General features: G+C 31.6%; 2 protein-coding genes across 2 annotated transcripts; one reads left to right on the top strand and one right to left on the bottom strand.

Annotated features, from left to right (window-relative positions):
- Nucleotides 1–5,241: 5,241 nt before the first annotated feature.
- On the top strand, nucleotides 5,242–13,457 carry LOTGIDRAFT_209143 (hypothetical protein; the record flags this gene model as incomplete). The annotated part of the gene is made up of 16 exons (XM_009053540.1): nucleotides 5,242–5,355; nucleotides 5,658–5,723; nucleotides 6,084–6,211; nucleotides 6,594–6,678; nucleotides 6,984–7,088; nucleotides 7,364–7,480; nucleotides 7,795–7,969; nucleotides 8,177–8,361; nucleotides 8,827–8,917; nucleotides 9,231–9,305; nucleotides 9,662–9,741; nucleotides 10,083–10,169; nucleotides 10,543–10,674; nucleotides 10,868–11,036; nucleotides 11,394–11,516; nucleotides 12,734–13,457. The coding sequence occupies 16 exons, from the start codon at nucleotides 5,242–5,244 to the stop codon at nucleotides 12,835–12,837; spliced, it is 1,836 nt and encodes a 611-aa protein (XP_009051788.1). The 3' UTR covers nucleotides 12,838–13,457.
- Nucleotides 13,458–13,879: 422 nt separating this feature from the next.
- On the bottom strand, nucleotides 13,880–15,570 carry LOTGIDRAFT_182011 (hypothetical protein). Its single transcript, XM_009053541.1, has 4 exons — nucleotides 15,499–15,570; nucleotides 14,998–15,087; nucleotides 14,436–14,610; nucleotides 13,880–14,018 (listed from the first exon to the last, which is right to left on the bottom strand). The coding sequence occupies exons 1-4, from the start codon at nucleotides 15,549–15,551 to the stop codon at nucleotides 13,983–13,985; spliced, it is 354 nt and encodes a 117-aa protein (XP_009051789.1). The 5' UTR covers nucleotides 15,552–15,570; the 3' UTR covers nucleotides 13,880–13,982.
- Nucleotides 15,571–15,824: the final 254 nt, after the last annotated feature.

The raw sequence follows: 15,824 nt of genomic DNA on the forward strand, positions 1-15,824 counted from the left end.
TACACCAAGGCCATGATTAATTACTGTGTATGATTCTTACATGGAAATAACAAACACGAACGTTTTGCACATCCATTTTAGAAATCGGCTTTAATTGTGATTTGAATGCTTTGTTGAAATATTATAGACTTTTTAAAAATTTAACGTCGATTTTATGCGTTATTTTCCATGAAAGAACCATACATAGTATCGATTGCAAGGCTTATTTCCTAAATCTGTTATGATTGAAAATATCTGTTGATAAAGAATTGTACATTTACTCGTTATATAACAAGGATTACAAAATTATAAGACGAATGTAACAAAGATTGTAAGTCTAATATTACAAAGATTGTAAGTCCAATATTACAAAGATTGTAAATCCAATATTACAAAAATTGTAAATCTAATATTACAAAGATTGTAAATCCAATATTACAAAAATTATAAAGACTAATATTATAAAAATTGTTAGTCAAATATTACGCACAAGTCATTTAGTTACTTAAGAGGGTATTTCTAAAGACCTACTTTCCTAGATAAATTTGGATCATTTTCAAATTTCAACTCAGTATAACCTCAAAAATATATTATTATGAACTTACCAATTATATTTTTGGTAACCATGACTGCTGAACTTTGATCTTATTTTTCATCTTCACAGCAAACAATGCCTGCAATGTAATTTTTGTATATCTATATAAATTATTGAATATCTTGATATACAGTCCTAATATTACCTTGACAACTAAACACGAATATGGGTATCACGCTATGGGAATTATTCTTGAAACAGACCAAAACTTACCGAAAAAATAAAGGTTGGTGTCATACGTTTAAGACTTTACTTAAGGTAAAGAGGTAATCCACTAGATCGCAAGTTTGCGAATTCGCATAAGGATGTTTAAAAGGTGCTTTATTGTCGTATGTGTATTTGATCCCACCTCTTTAGAAAATCCTGTAACTAGAAGCTATAAGTAATTAAGCAAACTATGTTATTTGTTAAGCGAAACTTGATACTTAGTATTCAAAGGGGGTAGTCCCTGATAAATATATATAGTCAGTACTGTGTCCAACATCATCTGATTTGGCTTCAATCTAAAAATTGAATGTATGGCGGTAGATCACATTTTCGAATGTGTAACTAGTCAAATTTTGGAATCATAATCTAACAGACATATATTTCTATAGAAGAGAAGAAAAAATTAAATTTTTTCTTTGGATCAGAAGATGAATTTAAGCAATCAATTCTAATTTTGAAAAATAGAAAGATCTACAGTGACAGTCCCCCTTCAATGATGTACCAATAATATTATATGTTGGATAAGGTATTTGACAGGTCGTCATGTAAGGCGAGTAACAAATATTACAGAGAAATGTCGCCAACTTTTCTTTTATATCTGCTTCAAGGCTATCATATTTCTAACCCCCATCTCTCGTTCTATTTCTGGTTACTTATTAAATAAAATCAACATGACTTTGTAAGAAATAATTTGCTGTTTTTAATCGCCAAAATACATTCGTAGACACAGTTTGGTGCGTGCCCCATCTTCACAATGTCAAGTTATTACTAACTCAGCGTATTTGTGTGTGCCCTTGCCGTGATAAGTGTGCGAATTATTCAATACACAATGTTTATCTAAATGAGTAAGTCAAATAATTGTTATTTTGACTAGAGGAAGAATTTACACTTAATTCCAATCATCTGAAAATGGGAAAGATTTATGACATTTGTTTCACCAAAATATACCAGAAAACATATTGTTTATCTGTAGAATGATCGGGTGTCGGAATTTCATTTTGAAAAGTGGTACTGGCCGCTGAAATTATATTTTCTCGTCTCATACGCCAGTAAAACAATTCTATTCCCTTGAAGATTTAAAAACTTCTTTGCGCAAAAGGCATTTCATGTATACGAAATTGGCTATATCTTTATATATTGCGTTATATGCTTGATCAGTTTTTAAAGTGATACTACGTCTTAGAATGAACATAGTCAATATGAGTATATATTCATCAGTGAACTTACCTGGTGTCATAAAGTTACAACAGAATCCTTGTAAAATATAGAAAATTGGAAAATTCATAAAACTAAGTAATTATTGAAAAACGCTTAATCATAATATTAAGCGTTTTTCAATAGTTAATTGCATTTTATTAAGTTTTTTGGATTTATCAGATGATATAAGGATCCTGTTACGTTATTATGACACCAGATATATCTACTGATGAAAATATGCTCTTATTGGCCAGGTTTAAAATTTTTAAATTTTATGTTTATTCTAAGACGTAGTATCCCTTTAAAATCAAATCATGTGAAAAATTAGTCCTATATGAATGTAATGTGGTTAACCCCAATTGAAATGATCAAAGATATATTGACACAAACGGTCATAAAATATATATAAAAGTCTATCAAATATTGAAAAGATATATTCTTTATTTTCCAATTTGATATATTTGTATTTGGATTGCCCTTGTAGGTAATTGGAAGAAAAACCAGAAAATAGTACAATACCTCTTGCCCCCTGTCCGTTATATCTACTTAAAAATTGAATTTTCCCGATCTCCTTTCGTTCCATATTTGTGATTTATATCACGCACTGTACAATATATTATGAAATGCTCATTTTTACCACAGGACAGTGGAGGCGCCAGGCTCCCGAAATTTAAGTTACAAATAGAGAACAGACAGACTAAATGTAATGGTGGATCAAACGTCGAATATGAGATTCGTGGAAGCGCATTAACTAAGAGCCTCCAACTGAACTTCTGAAAAGGTTCTCCACAAGAAAATTTTGAAAAAATAGAATTGATTTGGTGCCTTCTGACACAAATTTTGGGGAAAAAAACGTGAAAGATAATGGATATACTGTATATAACTTAGTTTCAGCAAAAAAACGTTTTTGAGAAAAATAATAGAAACATTACGACAAAATAACAACTATAGTACTTACCAGAAGTTAAGATTTAATCCAATTCAAAGCCAGATTTTTACCTGCACCAGAATCGTTTGTAGTTGATCAATAAAACACCTATTTCAAACGATATCCATCAAAAATAATTTCTACGCATGTAAACACACATTTATTAACAGATGAACGCCCTAATGATTCTTAAGATTAAAATTACTTAGGATCCTCTCTAGTTTTCTTTAATTTGGCTTTTTGACCCGTTTAGTAACCTCTTCTTACCCATAAAAACCAAGTCTTTTAGTAGGCTTAGAACACTTATAATAAAGAAAAAAATACACGAGACAAGATAAAATATGTGAAATTGGGGTTTATGTCACGCCCGTAAACTCTGTATAGCCTTTATATAAAATCATGTTACTTTTTGTATGACACAGGCTTGACGGAGCGAATTTGATCCCCAAAATGTGCTGAGAATAAATCTGACAACACAAGTCCTGATGGAATGTCAGTTATTCGTCGAGACATCAGATGCATAGATACTGTAACATGCTATATGTATAATATCCTTTGTGCTGAGAGGCGCTGTCCACAGACCCAGCACCATTATGCCACTCTCAGCAGTTTCAGTAAAGCTGAATGGATGGAATCTCCAACTTTGTTTTGAATAAATGATGGATGTTATCAGGGACAATGATATCTTCAAATCTTTTTATGCAAAGTATTTTTCGATGAATAAAAGCTGATTTTAACATTAGTTTTACATTCAGACATCTGATGACATACGCAGTTTTTTTCTCTGAATAAAATTATGTGTATACGGAACACTGATAGTATCGAATTGCACCATTCCAATTTTCAATCTGACTTCTGTGGTTTTTGCAATTCCACTTAATTAAGATATTCGTTTTGCTGTTTTACTCTGTTTACTAATGGGATATCTTACTGTACTATAAGAACTCTTATTCAAAAGAAATGTTTTTTGGGGTTTCTACACATACCCCTAACCTCTTTAAAGTCAAGAGATACAGGGCCTAGATTACAAATAGATAACATTCGTGCGATAGATATTTGTGATATGTATCATTTCATCCTTTTTATTTCGTCAAGGAAATTTGTTGTCAGAAATGAGGGCAGATATAAGACTATTCGTAATCCTTCTACGTATCTTATAACTGTGTACGAGCTATAGGTAAAGATGATATATTATACTTGTTCAACCAACCAAATATTTCATACACGTTTTAACCCTTCTACATTGCAACACCTGACTTATTACCTATTAACCCTTTCATACCGAATACACCTGAAGTGTCTTATTCATTAGAAATAATGGTCATACCTGACCATCTATGAATACATTTCAAGATCTTGTCCTGCAAATTACAGTGGTTGGTAAAATTTTCCCGAGCGATGTTTGGTATAAATCATTGAGGAGAATTTCATAAAGAAAGGGTTGGGTTTATCTGGTATATGAGATGAATTGAAAAGAAATGCACTTTTACTTCCAGCGCTCGATAGGGTTAGATTCATTTTCAATAGGAAATCGAGGAATTTTTGGGGTCTTCTGGTAAGAATAATCATTAAATTAGTGAAAAATCAGTGGACCTTTAGGATGGACGAAAATGAGACACTACCGATGAGATAGTAATATTTTCTATATAAACATCACTGGGTGGTCCTAATAGTCGTTTAATAATTGACTATATTGTGGTCTGTGGTCAGCATAATATTACATTATATATAACATTTCTTAGGCTGAATGGATTTCATTATTAGCTTGCAAAACTTGTTCACAGCTAGCTGATTGTCGGTGAACACTATCTCCGAAAAAGTAGGCGTGAAGGCAGTGTTCCAGTTCTCTATAGGCTAGTTGGTGCCCTCTGGAGTGTTTACGGTAATATATTTAAAAACGTTTCACAGTAAATTATATCAAATACTGTCTGATTTTATGGGTTAAAAATCAAAATCCATTGAAATTGTTCCTTCAATTGCTATTGCAAAACGTACCATTGGTGATGAAAACATGGGCTTCACATTTCATGTGAAAAAAAAAGCAATTTTCAGTCATTTATAATCATAGCCTACTAACCTACTCCTTAACAGCCATATCCTTCAAGAATTTATGAATGTTCATAAACAAAGACAATCATGATATGAAAACTACTATTAAATCTCAACAAACTCAAATTTATGTGATAATAAAAATCCGTACAAGTAAGACAATTCCGTTAATCAATGGTCAAATTATTCATTTGAGTTCATTTCGGTGTTTGTACTAACCTGTTCACTGGCTTATTTAGTAAAGTTGTAGTCTGTAACTATTCAAGGGAGGCAACTGGTTAAAGAAATGGCTACCTCTGGATCTTCCCACTTGAGCTCTGGCAAAATAAATCTTGGAGTTCTAAGAGATCATTATCGCAGAGAATTAGTTGAATGCATTGACAGGTGTACTGGTACTAAGGTAAAGATTAAAACCATCCTTTTTTTGTCTGATATTTTGTGCAATCTGAGTACATTCGGGGAAAAGTTTTATTTATTCATATTTCAGACCACAGTCAATTTTCCAATCATTGTGAGTCATTGATTAAGATATTGTTTTTTGCTTACCAATGGTGTTCTAATAATAAGCAATAGAATTTCATGGTCACTTAAAGCCACTCTCCAAATATGTCCCAAGCTATTGGTATTTTAGAGGTAGAGGCAGTAGTAATGGCATTTCCTTATTTAGCTAATTATTGATACAAATTATTATATTTCACTCAGGCACTTGTGTGGGATGATGCTTTGACTGGACCTTTTGGATTGGTTGCTGAATATTCCTTATTAAAGGTTGGTATCAACATTGTTGTAATATTTCTATCATTTAAGCTTATATAATATAACATTTGAAAGATTATAATAAAACTCTATAACTGTGGAGTAGGCCTACAATTCTATTGTATTGTATACAATCATGAAAGCTGATAGTTTATAATATATTGCCATGATCTATCTCACTAAGGATTTAGACTGAAACTTTGCATGTTTGGTCTAATATGACCTAACATTGATTAATTTACCCCATTTTTTGATGTAGACTAACTGTATCTGTATCAGTTAATAACAAACTGTATGATATTATATTGGTCAGAGAGACTAATCTATGATATCTCATCGGCTCAATTGATCTACTCTAAGTATGTTTTTCAGGATCATGAAGTTGAGAAGATGTTCCCACTGGGTCCTAAAACTCTACAGCCCAGCAATGTACAAAATATCATTTTTCTCACCAGACCAAAACTCAAACTTATGGAACTGATAGCCCAAAACCTACTCAAGTAAGTAGGAAATAATTTTTTTACCCCCTTCTTTAAGTGATGTAGGTCAGAGTGGCTAGTTGTTCAGATGAGACAATTAGCTAAGATCCTCTGAGATACAGACTGTACATTTAAAGATCCTTGTATAATTGGTAATACAAAGAAAATAGACTTATGACCTGGCTAAGTTTCGTTTGTATTTGGCATTCTGGTGCTAAGTATCTTTATCCTTATAAGGATAATAATGAAATCAAAATCTAATTTATTTGAATTATTCAACTGAACCTAATGTATATGAGAAGAAAACTTTGTTACTGAAGGATAAAAAAACTACGGTACAGTTAAGTTCTGTATACACTGGTATCACAATGATTCACGTTTTCATGATATCTATTTATTTCAGTGAGGACCAAAAAGGAACACTAAGAACAGAATTTCATCTTATTTTTGTTCCTAGGAAAAGTCTATTATGTGAAAAGAAATTAAAGGTAACCATACTATTAGAGACTGATATATAATGTCAAGAAAAATCATTGGAAAATAGATGTGAATGCTTGCATAGAAAGGTGTAATATTGAATGAAGATGCTTGAAGCACTTAAAAATGAAATTATCATTTTTATTTTTTGTCATTTTAGCACAAGGGTACATTTTTGATTATCCAAAAAATCAAGTGACTGGATGGAAGAAATCTATCTCAAATAATACTGTAAATGACTCTAAGTCTGACATGAATGGTACATTAGTACAATCAGTATCCCTTATGACTTATTGCTCATGTCATTATATTGAAGGAAATGGGAGTATATGGTACGTTTACCAGTGTAGATGAGTTTAGTTTAGAATTAGTACCATTTGATAATGATTTGTTGTCTATGGAAATGGATACAACATTTAGGGTAGGTAGACCATAACAATATATATCACTGCTCTATTTCACTTTTTATATTGACTGGTGAATGCAAAGGAGGATGAAGCTTTGATTTTAATGAAACTTGGTATAAAAAAAAGATTGGGTATTAATTTTTCATTAGTATTGATAAATTATATTTCAGTTATTAGTCTTGACTTAGATCTAGGAGAAATTCGAATGTTGTAACAGACGCTTTTTTAGCAAGATTTTCTGTTTTAGAAATTAAAACAGTGTATAAATCTACTATCTATTGTATTGCAGGAATGTTATCTAGAGAATGATTTCACATCTATGTTTTATGTAGCTCAATCTATTATGACATTACAAGCTCTATATGGTATTATACCTTATATTAATGGTAAAGGTGATTGTGCTAAGGTAAATATGTTCAAAAGAAGTTCATTAATAAGTCTTCAATCATATAGATATATTTGGTTACAAAATTTATGAAAGTTACATGGGAATTTCATTCTATGAATTAAAAAGGATTTGTACATTCTACTTTTCTGCACTTGACAGGTGTAATGAAGATAGAATATTTCTTTCTGACCACAGTAAACTATCATTGTACCACAAAAGCCCACTAAAAGCCCCCTATATTTCATCATTAGATTTTTGTCCTTTCAAATTTCATCCAGATTGGTTTGGTTTCCTTACAGTTCAATCAAAAAAAAATTTTTGTTTGCTTTCAGCAAGTAGTGGAGATGATGAGAAGAATGAAAGGAGAGTTGGGAGGTCGTGAACCTCAGATAACACCACAGATAGATAATTTATTAATTATAGATAGAAACGTAGATTTATTAACTCCCTTGTTATCACAATTAACTTACGAAGGTTTGATTGATGAGACTTTTGGACTCAATAATAGTAAGTCAATTTGCTCGGATTCTGCCCTTGAGTCCGTACATGCCAAAATGTATGTTAACTTTTGTTAATGTTAATCAAAAAAGATATTTTCTACAAGTTATGGCTTAGACTCTCACTGCAATGAATCTGTCACAAGTCCTACCCTCTATCAATTATAGAATTAACCTCACTACCTTTCCATTTTAATATCTCATTTATCTCTTCCAGCAAGTGTGAAACTACCAGCAGAGAAGTTTGTACCTAAAAATCAGAAGTCAGATGAGCCACTAGAACCAAAGAAGTTTGTATTAAATTCCTCCGATGAACTGTATGCTGATCTTAGAGATAAGAATTTTAATGCTGTAGGATCTATTGTTAGTAGGAAAGCTAAAGCTATCACTGCTGAATTTGATGTAAGTTTAATTTGAAGTAGATGTATTTCATGTCAGTCTCTCACTCAGCATAAAACAGGACAAATCATGAATAAAAACTTATTTAAAAGAATTTGGATCCATCCTTGCATAATTTAAAATAAAATTCCACAATTTGAAGGTTACCAACTGTCCAGACAAAGGTTTCCAATCGTTTATTATGCAGGTCAAACTGTGCACGTTAAATGTCCTTGGAAATAAAAAAAGAGCAGACTTGTGCTGCTGTCCTGTCAAAATGTTCTTAGTTCACTCTGCCTGTCTTCAGTAACCAAAACCGGTGCAGAAAAGGAGGATGTAACGCTTCATTTCATATTATTTCCTCCACCCTGAAACTGGTCTCTTGCTTCACTTACGGGAAACAGAGATTTTGAGCTTACTGGACATTCTTGCTTATTTTATTAACTGGTTTTATAGTCATAGGTCATAGTTCCAATGTGTCTCTTACAGGAAAGACATCAAGCTAAAACAGTTGGTGAAATGAAACAGTTTGTAACCAAATTACCTCATCTACAGAAAGCTAGAGAGTCTTTAGCTACACGTAAGTTTCTATTTTATGAGTTCAGAGTACTGGGATGTAATTCTCCATAACTTAACTCATCTGATTTGTCAGTATCAAGTGTGCAATATGAATTAGTCTTTTTAATTTAATCTCATTTCATTTCTTTCTTCATTAAACTTTCTGACAGTTATTTGTAATAAGTATGGTGATATAGAAAGCAAATTAGCCATAAGCTTATCATTTGAAATACGAGGTTCATTGCAAAATTGTTTTTGTAATCCAACTACTAAAACAGCAAATGCCATAATTGAAAATTCAAAATGCCACCATGACACAAACCTATGTTTTCTAGATACATCTATAGCTGAATTAGTAAAAGAAGCAACCAATTCTGAAGATTTTATGGATACTTTAAGATGTCAACAAGGTTAGTTGGTTTATCCGTCAGAAGGCTTGATCAATCTGCTGGTATAGAGAGAACAATAAAAGCCATCATCTTAGCTGTAAGAATCAAGTCTGCTGGTTTGTCCTTAGCCAAATCTCACAGGTTGTAAAGTTTCCAGATAATTTGCCCCCATTTATTTCAAGATTTCTTGAGTTCTGAGCTACAGCACAGCCCCTATAATTTTCATGATTAGGGGAGATTAGTGGAATAACAGACAGAAGGGACAATTCTCTCCATTATGATTTCTAGGAGTCAAGAATTTCTGGACAAACTTATCTTAAGTACTAAAGTTTTTTTGGTTTTGGATAGAGATTTAAATTAAAGTTTTTTTTTTGTAGATTTTGTTAATGGTTTAGATACTGATAAGGTTCATCCTTATATTGAAGAATGTATAGCTAAAAAACATCCCATCACAAAGGTATTTAGATTTTTTGTAATGGAGTATGAAAGACTGTTACAGTATCTCTTATGACTTATGAATTCAGACCACAGACTACACAATATTGTCTTATCCATGATATTATTTTTAAGAAAACCTGATACCATTGTATGATATATGCATAGACATAGAAGTCCAAAGTTTGGGGGCTAAGATTTGAGTTGAGAATGTCTATGTTGTATGGGATGAATTCACAAAATATTCCAATGGATACTGAACAAATATTGAGGATGCTAGTTTTTCCATGTCTGTGTGTCCTGGGATTTCTCGGCAGATTAAGATTATGTTATCACATAGATAATGACCTTGTTTATTTGTAGATATTAAGATTAATCTGTATCCAGTCATATTGTAATGATGGAATGAAACCTAAAATATTAGAATATTATAAACGAGAAATTATACAGGTTGGTATTTAACTCGTTCAGTCTATAGTTCAACTCTATATTCTTATATTTTTCCAAATATTTCACTTGACTTGATCTAGGTTTATATTACATATATTTTGAATTTGCTTCAATGTAAGTCTACAAATGCAGCAAAAATTGTCAAGGAAGCATTTAAATGCATGGTAGTAATATACAAATAAAATGTTTCCTATTGTTTGCCTGTTCTTTCTCTCAATCTGAAACTAAACTCTGAAGTTTTGTTTTGGCTTCCATATGTAGAAAAAATAGGTTCGATCAATAAAGAACAAGCTGGCAAAATTATGAAAAGATAAATCATCTTTAATATTGTCAGAACATGATAGCTTTAAAGTTAAGTTTGATATTATTTCAGACCTATGGATTTGAACACATGTTAACTCTAATGAATTTAGAGAGGACAGGTCTATTACGACCCAGTTCTACCAGAACCTACGCCATCATCAGAAAATCCTTACGACTTATTGTAGAAGATGTTCATGAACAGGTTGGATACTTTCAAATATGACATTTCCTTTAAAGACATATGATGATTACTTTATATGTTAATTCTTTTTAGTGCCCACATGAAAATTTATTATATCTTTCTGTGCGAAATTTCTTCTATTTGGGAGATTACCAACCTAATATTCGTAAATTGTAATCGAATAGAATGTCATATTCAGTGACTTATGTTCCAGAACCCAACTGATATAGCTTATGTATATAGTGGTTATGCACCATTGAGTGTTAGATTGGCCCAGCATTTAGCTCGTCCAGGTTGGAGAAGTATAACTGAAGTATTAAATTTATTACCTGGTCCAAAGATTGAAGAAATTCAACAAATTCCTGTAGCATTACGTAAAAGAAGTAAGAAACTATGATTCAGGATTTTAAACTGGCAACTTTAACAGATCAACAAATGCTACAAAATTAAGTGCAGCGCCCATATCATATATAAACAATTTTAAGTATTCATATTGAGATTGAAGAGAGATTTTCCAGCTTTTCTTATGTGTATCTGGGCCATTTATGGCTTCTATTTGCATCATTCCATTTTTCTGTCATTTGTCACTTAAAGGGATAGTGTGACCTCATCAAACACTTAGTTTGAGTGAAATTACAAGACTAACAGACACGACTGAAAAGTGGAATTACCATGTCAAGTAACTATGTTTCTGATAACATGGCCATGATTCTAGTATAACATGATATTCTCTTTTTCAGGAAACTCAATGACATCATCACATTCCAGTACTGGAGATCAGAAAGTTACTCTGGTGTTTTTTCTGGGAGGTGTAACATATGCTGAAATAGCAGCATTAAGATTCCTAGCACAACAAGATGATGGTTAGTATATTCCTTTCTCTTGAGAGTTCACACAGATTTTATTCCAATATTTGGACTACATAAGAGCGGGGAAAGTTAGTGATCTCCCTTGACAGCTCTGTGTTTATTTTCAAATGTTATTTGGCATCAGAGATGGGCATAAATTTATTTTTTTGGGGGGGGATTGGGCATTTCTTAGTCTAATGAATTTTATATCTGTTCATTTGAAATAATCTGGCACTGATCTTATAAAAATCAGTGAAAAAGCTTGAGAAAGTCCTAAAACCAGGATGTTTTATGAAGATTATGAGGGTTAGGTTTAGATTAAAACACTGTTGTCCCATTGAAGTGTACAATGAAATGAAAACTACAAAACCATTGAAAGGTAGAAATATTTTAGGTCCTACAAGTTGATGATCAATACACAAGTCCTATCCTATTCAAAGGCAGATATCTTAGTCAAGAGAATTTAGTAGAAAGGTGTCCTACAATTTCAATTGTAAGGAAATAAAATGTAGCTTGCCCACAAGTGTTTCTGTACTATGATATAAATATTCTAGGTCATACAGACTATATTGTAGCTTCCACTAAAATAATAACTGGTGATACATTATTAACAGACTTCTTACAGCCCTTGACTTTTTATTAAAATTATTTTATTATGGTTTGGTTTATTTTTTATCTCCAATATGTCACTCCTAATTCATTCCATCATCATACATCAATTCCTATTTTCAGAGCCATTATTTAAAACTTTTTAATAAAACTGTTTTAACACAATTTTTAAAAAATTATTTTTCTGTGCTCGTACCAGAATCAATTACTTATTTTGGACTGTTAATAGGTGCGAAAAAAAAAAACTAAAAAAAAACAATTTCTGAATTTTCAATAAAGCAATTTCTGTTTGTTAAGAAAATTCACAAAATAAGACTTTCCCTAAACCAGATTTATGAAATGCACATCATTTTGTTCCACATCCTAAGCACAACCATTAAACCCTAACGATATTTTAACTAGATGACAAGTATAGGGAACCCTTTACAATCCCTTAAATTTTACTCCTTTGACTCACTATTTCATTTTCTGACCAAGATTGAAATAAAGAAACAAGAAAATAAAGAGAGACCAGGGATAATCATACAAGTTTCAACAAGCCTTATCAGGCATCAAAACATTGAAACTTTGATCTATTCTTGTATCAGTAATACAAGTCTAATCTATTGTTAATTATATTTCAGGGGGAACAGATTATTTAATAGCCACAACTAAAATTATAAATGGAAATAGTTTTATAGAGTTATTGAAGGAGAAGGTTGACACAGTTAAATTAAATCCATTTTGAACTACAAATTGGTATTATGAATTCGGTCTCAAAACAGAATATAAAAGGTCATTTTTGTGATGACAATATGATATGCAATATGTTATCAAAGGGATTGAGTCCTCCAATTTGTTCACGATGAACTGAAATTTAGCTTTCCTTTCCATGCAGTTTGTCTACAATAAAAACAATTGAATTGATAGAAGTAATAGTCTGTAAGAAATTCCAATTATAGTTGTTTATTTCAATTCAAATCAAAGATTATTTGAAGTAGTCTTTTGAATTGTGATAAGCTTAGATAAAAGTGGGTTTTAATTTTGTTCATTGCAACATATTGCTCAATTGTAAAACTTTTCATTTCACCATTGCTTATAATTGAAAGAAACGTGAATCTTTTAATTTGAACACAATAATATTTGTTTAATTTCTCGTAACATTTCTTTCATTACATGCATGAGTATAAAGGTGTTTTCGATGGATGCATACAAAATCATTTGAAATATGATCAAAATTCAACATTTAAAAACCTATTTCAAATGGTAAAGAGATGTTATAATTTGTTATATAAATTGTTATGTTATGTGTATTTATTATGTTATATTATGTTATATTATGTCAATATAAAACTATTTTCTAAAATTGTTCTGAGTGAAATTATTTCATTTCATCTATTCAGGTATGTGCAAGGTTTTTTAGTAAAAATTTTCTTACTTTATTGATCATGCAAAATATATAAAACTTCAAAAATTCAGAAATCTAAGGGTGTCTCAAAACACAATTGGCTTTGCTAGCAGTTTGACCCTTTATGAGAGCTAACCAAGGTCTTTGAAATGCATGGATTAAGTATTAAATCTATTTTAATGGATGGAATTAATTGGCAATTGAAACTATAATATTTAAATGGATCACTGATAGCATTGATTTCCAAGTTCAAGTCAGATGTCTGTGGTTGTCACAATTCTACTTAAACTAAGCTTTTTATAACCTCACTATCACAATATTGAGTCATACTTAAGTGGAATGTCTTTTGAGAAACTGAAAAAGCTTTTAGCAAATACAAGAATAAGAAATTGATGTGTTTATTTACAATGACAATAAGATGACTTTATACACAATGAATATTTACATTTACAAAGATTGGAATAACCTTTGACCTCTCCTGTACTTTATATTTCTCCTTCAGCTCTTTCTTTTACAGATTCCTGCAATAATAAACAATAGTTGAAATGATTGTTGCCATTGCCCCATGAGAACAGCTATGAAAAAAACATGCAAATTGAGACAGTTGACTATAATAACAAATATTTCACATTTCACCCTTTATTCAACATAGTTAAAAAGAATAACAATTCTTACAATTCCACTAAAATTAAGTATTTCATCGAAAAGCTGTCACAAAGGCCCAAAGATTTTTTGGGCTTATCTGTAATTTCATGGAATTGCAGACAAATCACTAATGAATAATGCAAATAGAAGCCATAAATGGCCCCTGATACACCTTAAAAAGATAAAAATCCTCTGTACAACCACTTAAACTTATAAGAGCCAATAAGAATTGTTCTATCAAAAGTCAAGTACCGGTATCATTATTATAACTAAAAAGAATTTAAATATCATACCTTGAATCTTTCCTCCAGTAGTGATATCTCACTGATAAGATCTGTAATAGCATTGGTGAAAGCTTCTTGCGGACTGTAATCTGAGGTAGTTTGTATTCTCACCACAAATTTATGTTCTAATGGATGGGGATTTTTATAACCAGCAAACAAAACTTGGGGATCTTTCAACAATTGTCTAAAATATAAAATATATAGCCCTATAATAATGAATATTTGCATGCACATTGAAATTATTCTTAAAATATCCCCTATCCCTAAAAAGGCAGACATTTTCTGTTTATCTAATATTTCCAGGAATCAGATAATATTGTGCTCAACTGGTTTAAACTAGAAATCAAACCTTCACACAACAACATTTTTCCAGTCAGTAGCAACTTGGATTGTTGCTAGGCAGTTAGGTCCGTGATTTTAAATCCTCTTCAAGATACAAAAAATTCTGATGCCACTACCAATGCTTCTGAAAGTCTGCTTGATGGTGACTTCTACCTTTCACAACTAAATCAACTGCCCTTGAGGGTTACGAAAAGTATTGTGCCTGGCCGAAAATCTAACTTATACTAACGTGGTGATCATGTTTCCAAGTGTATGATCTTCTTTATTCACTGTGAACAGTGCAGCATTTGGGACTTTAGTGTCCTTTTCTATAGTAATTCTGAAATGAAATATGATCATAAGACTGAAGAATGACAAGCATCAGACATACAAAAAATTGACCATAAGTTTGTAGTACAAGTACAACACAAGGCTAAATTTATGGTTTAAGGAAAAGGAAACAGTTCCATCCATACAAAAGGGGGTGTTGATGGTAGATTTAATGACATGGGTGACTGGAATGTGTTTAGAATATTATGTCATTGAGCTGCTGTGGTAAAAATCCACTGCCACCATCTATTACAGTTCTATGCTGCCACTGCCATAGTGCAAACATTCATTGTGAGTTTTGTAATTTGTGTTCCTGCAGAAATTTGTGGCAAACATTCTCTGACAAATTCCTTGAGGGAAAATATGTCAATACGAAAAAGTTAGCGTTTTTTATTAAGGGGAAGTTAAATGGTATTCCTACTTCTTTTCTCCTTCAAAAAGTAAAAATGCTTCGAATGTTGGAGGGGCATTCATTTTTCACGCTTTGGTATTCCCTGGAATGAAAGATTTCCCTACTTCCGGTAAAGCGCCCTCTATCAAACATTCGGGCATGCGAAGTTATTTTGACAATTTTCCTCCTAGAATTTGTGCGTTCGACATAGAAATTATTCATTAGTATACGTTTGAACTTAGCCCCATATGTAATTGGAAAAATATATCCAGATCCATATCAAAATAAAGATCGCAGCAGCAAAAAAAGGCTTTTGATTTAAACGAATAACTACGAATGAATTATATTTCCAAAGA

This window comes from Lottia gigantea, assembly GCF_000327385.1.
Source record: "Lottia gigantea unplaced genomic scaffold LOTGIsca_2, whole genome shotgun sequence".
NCBI classification, from domain to species: domain Eukaryota; kingdom Metazoa; phylum Mollusca; class Gastropoda; family Lottiidae; genus Lottia; species Lottia gigantea.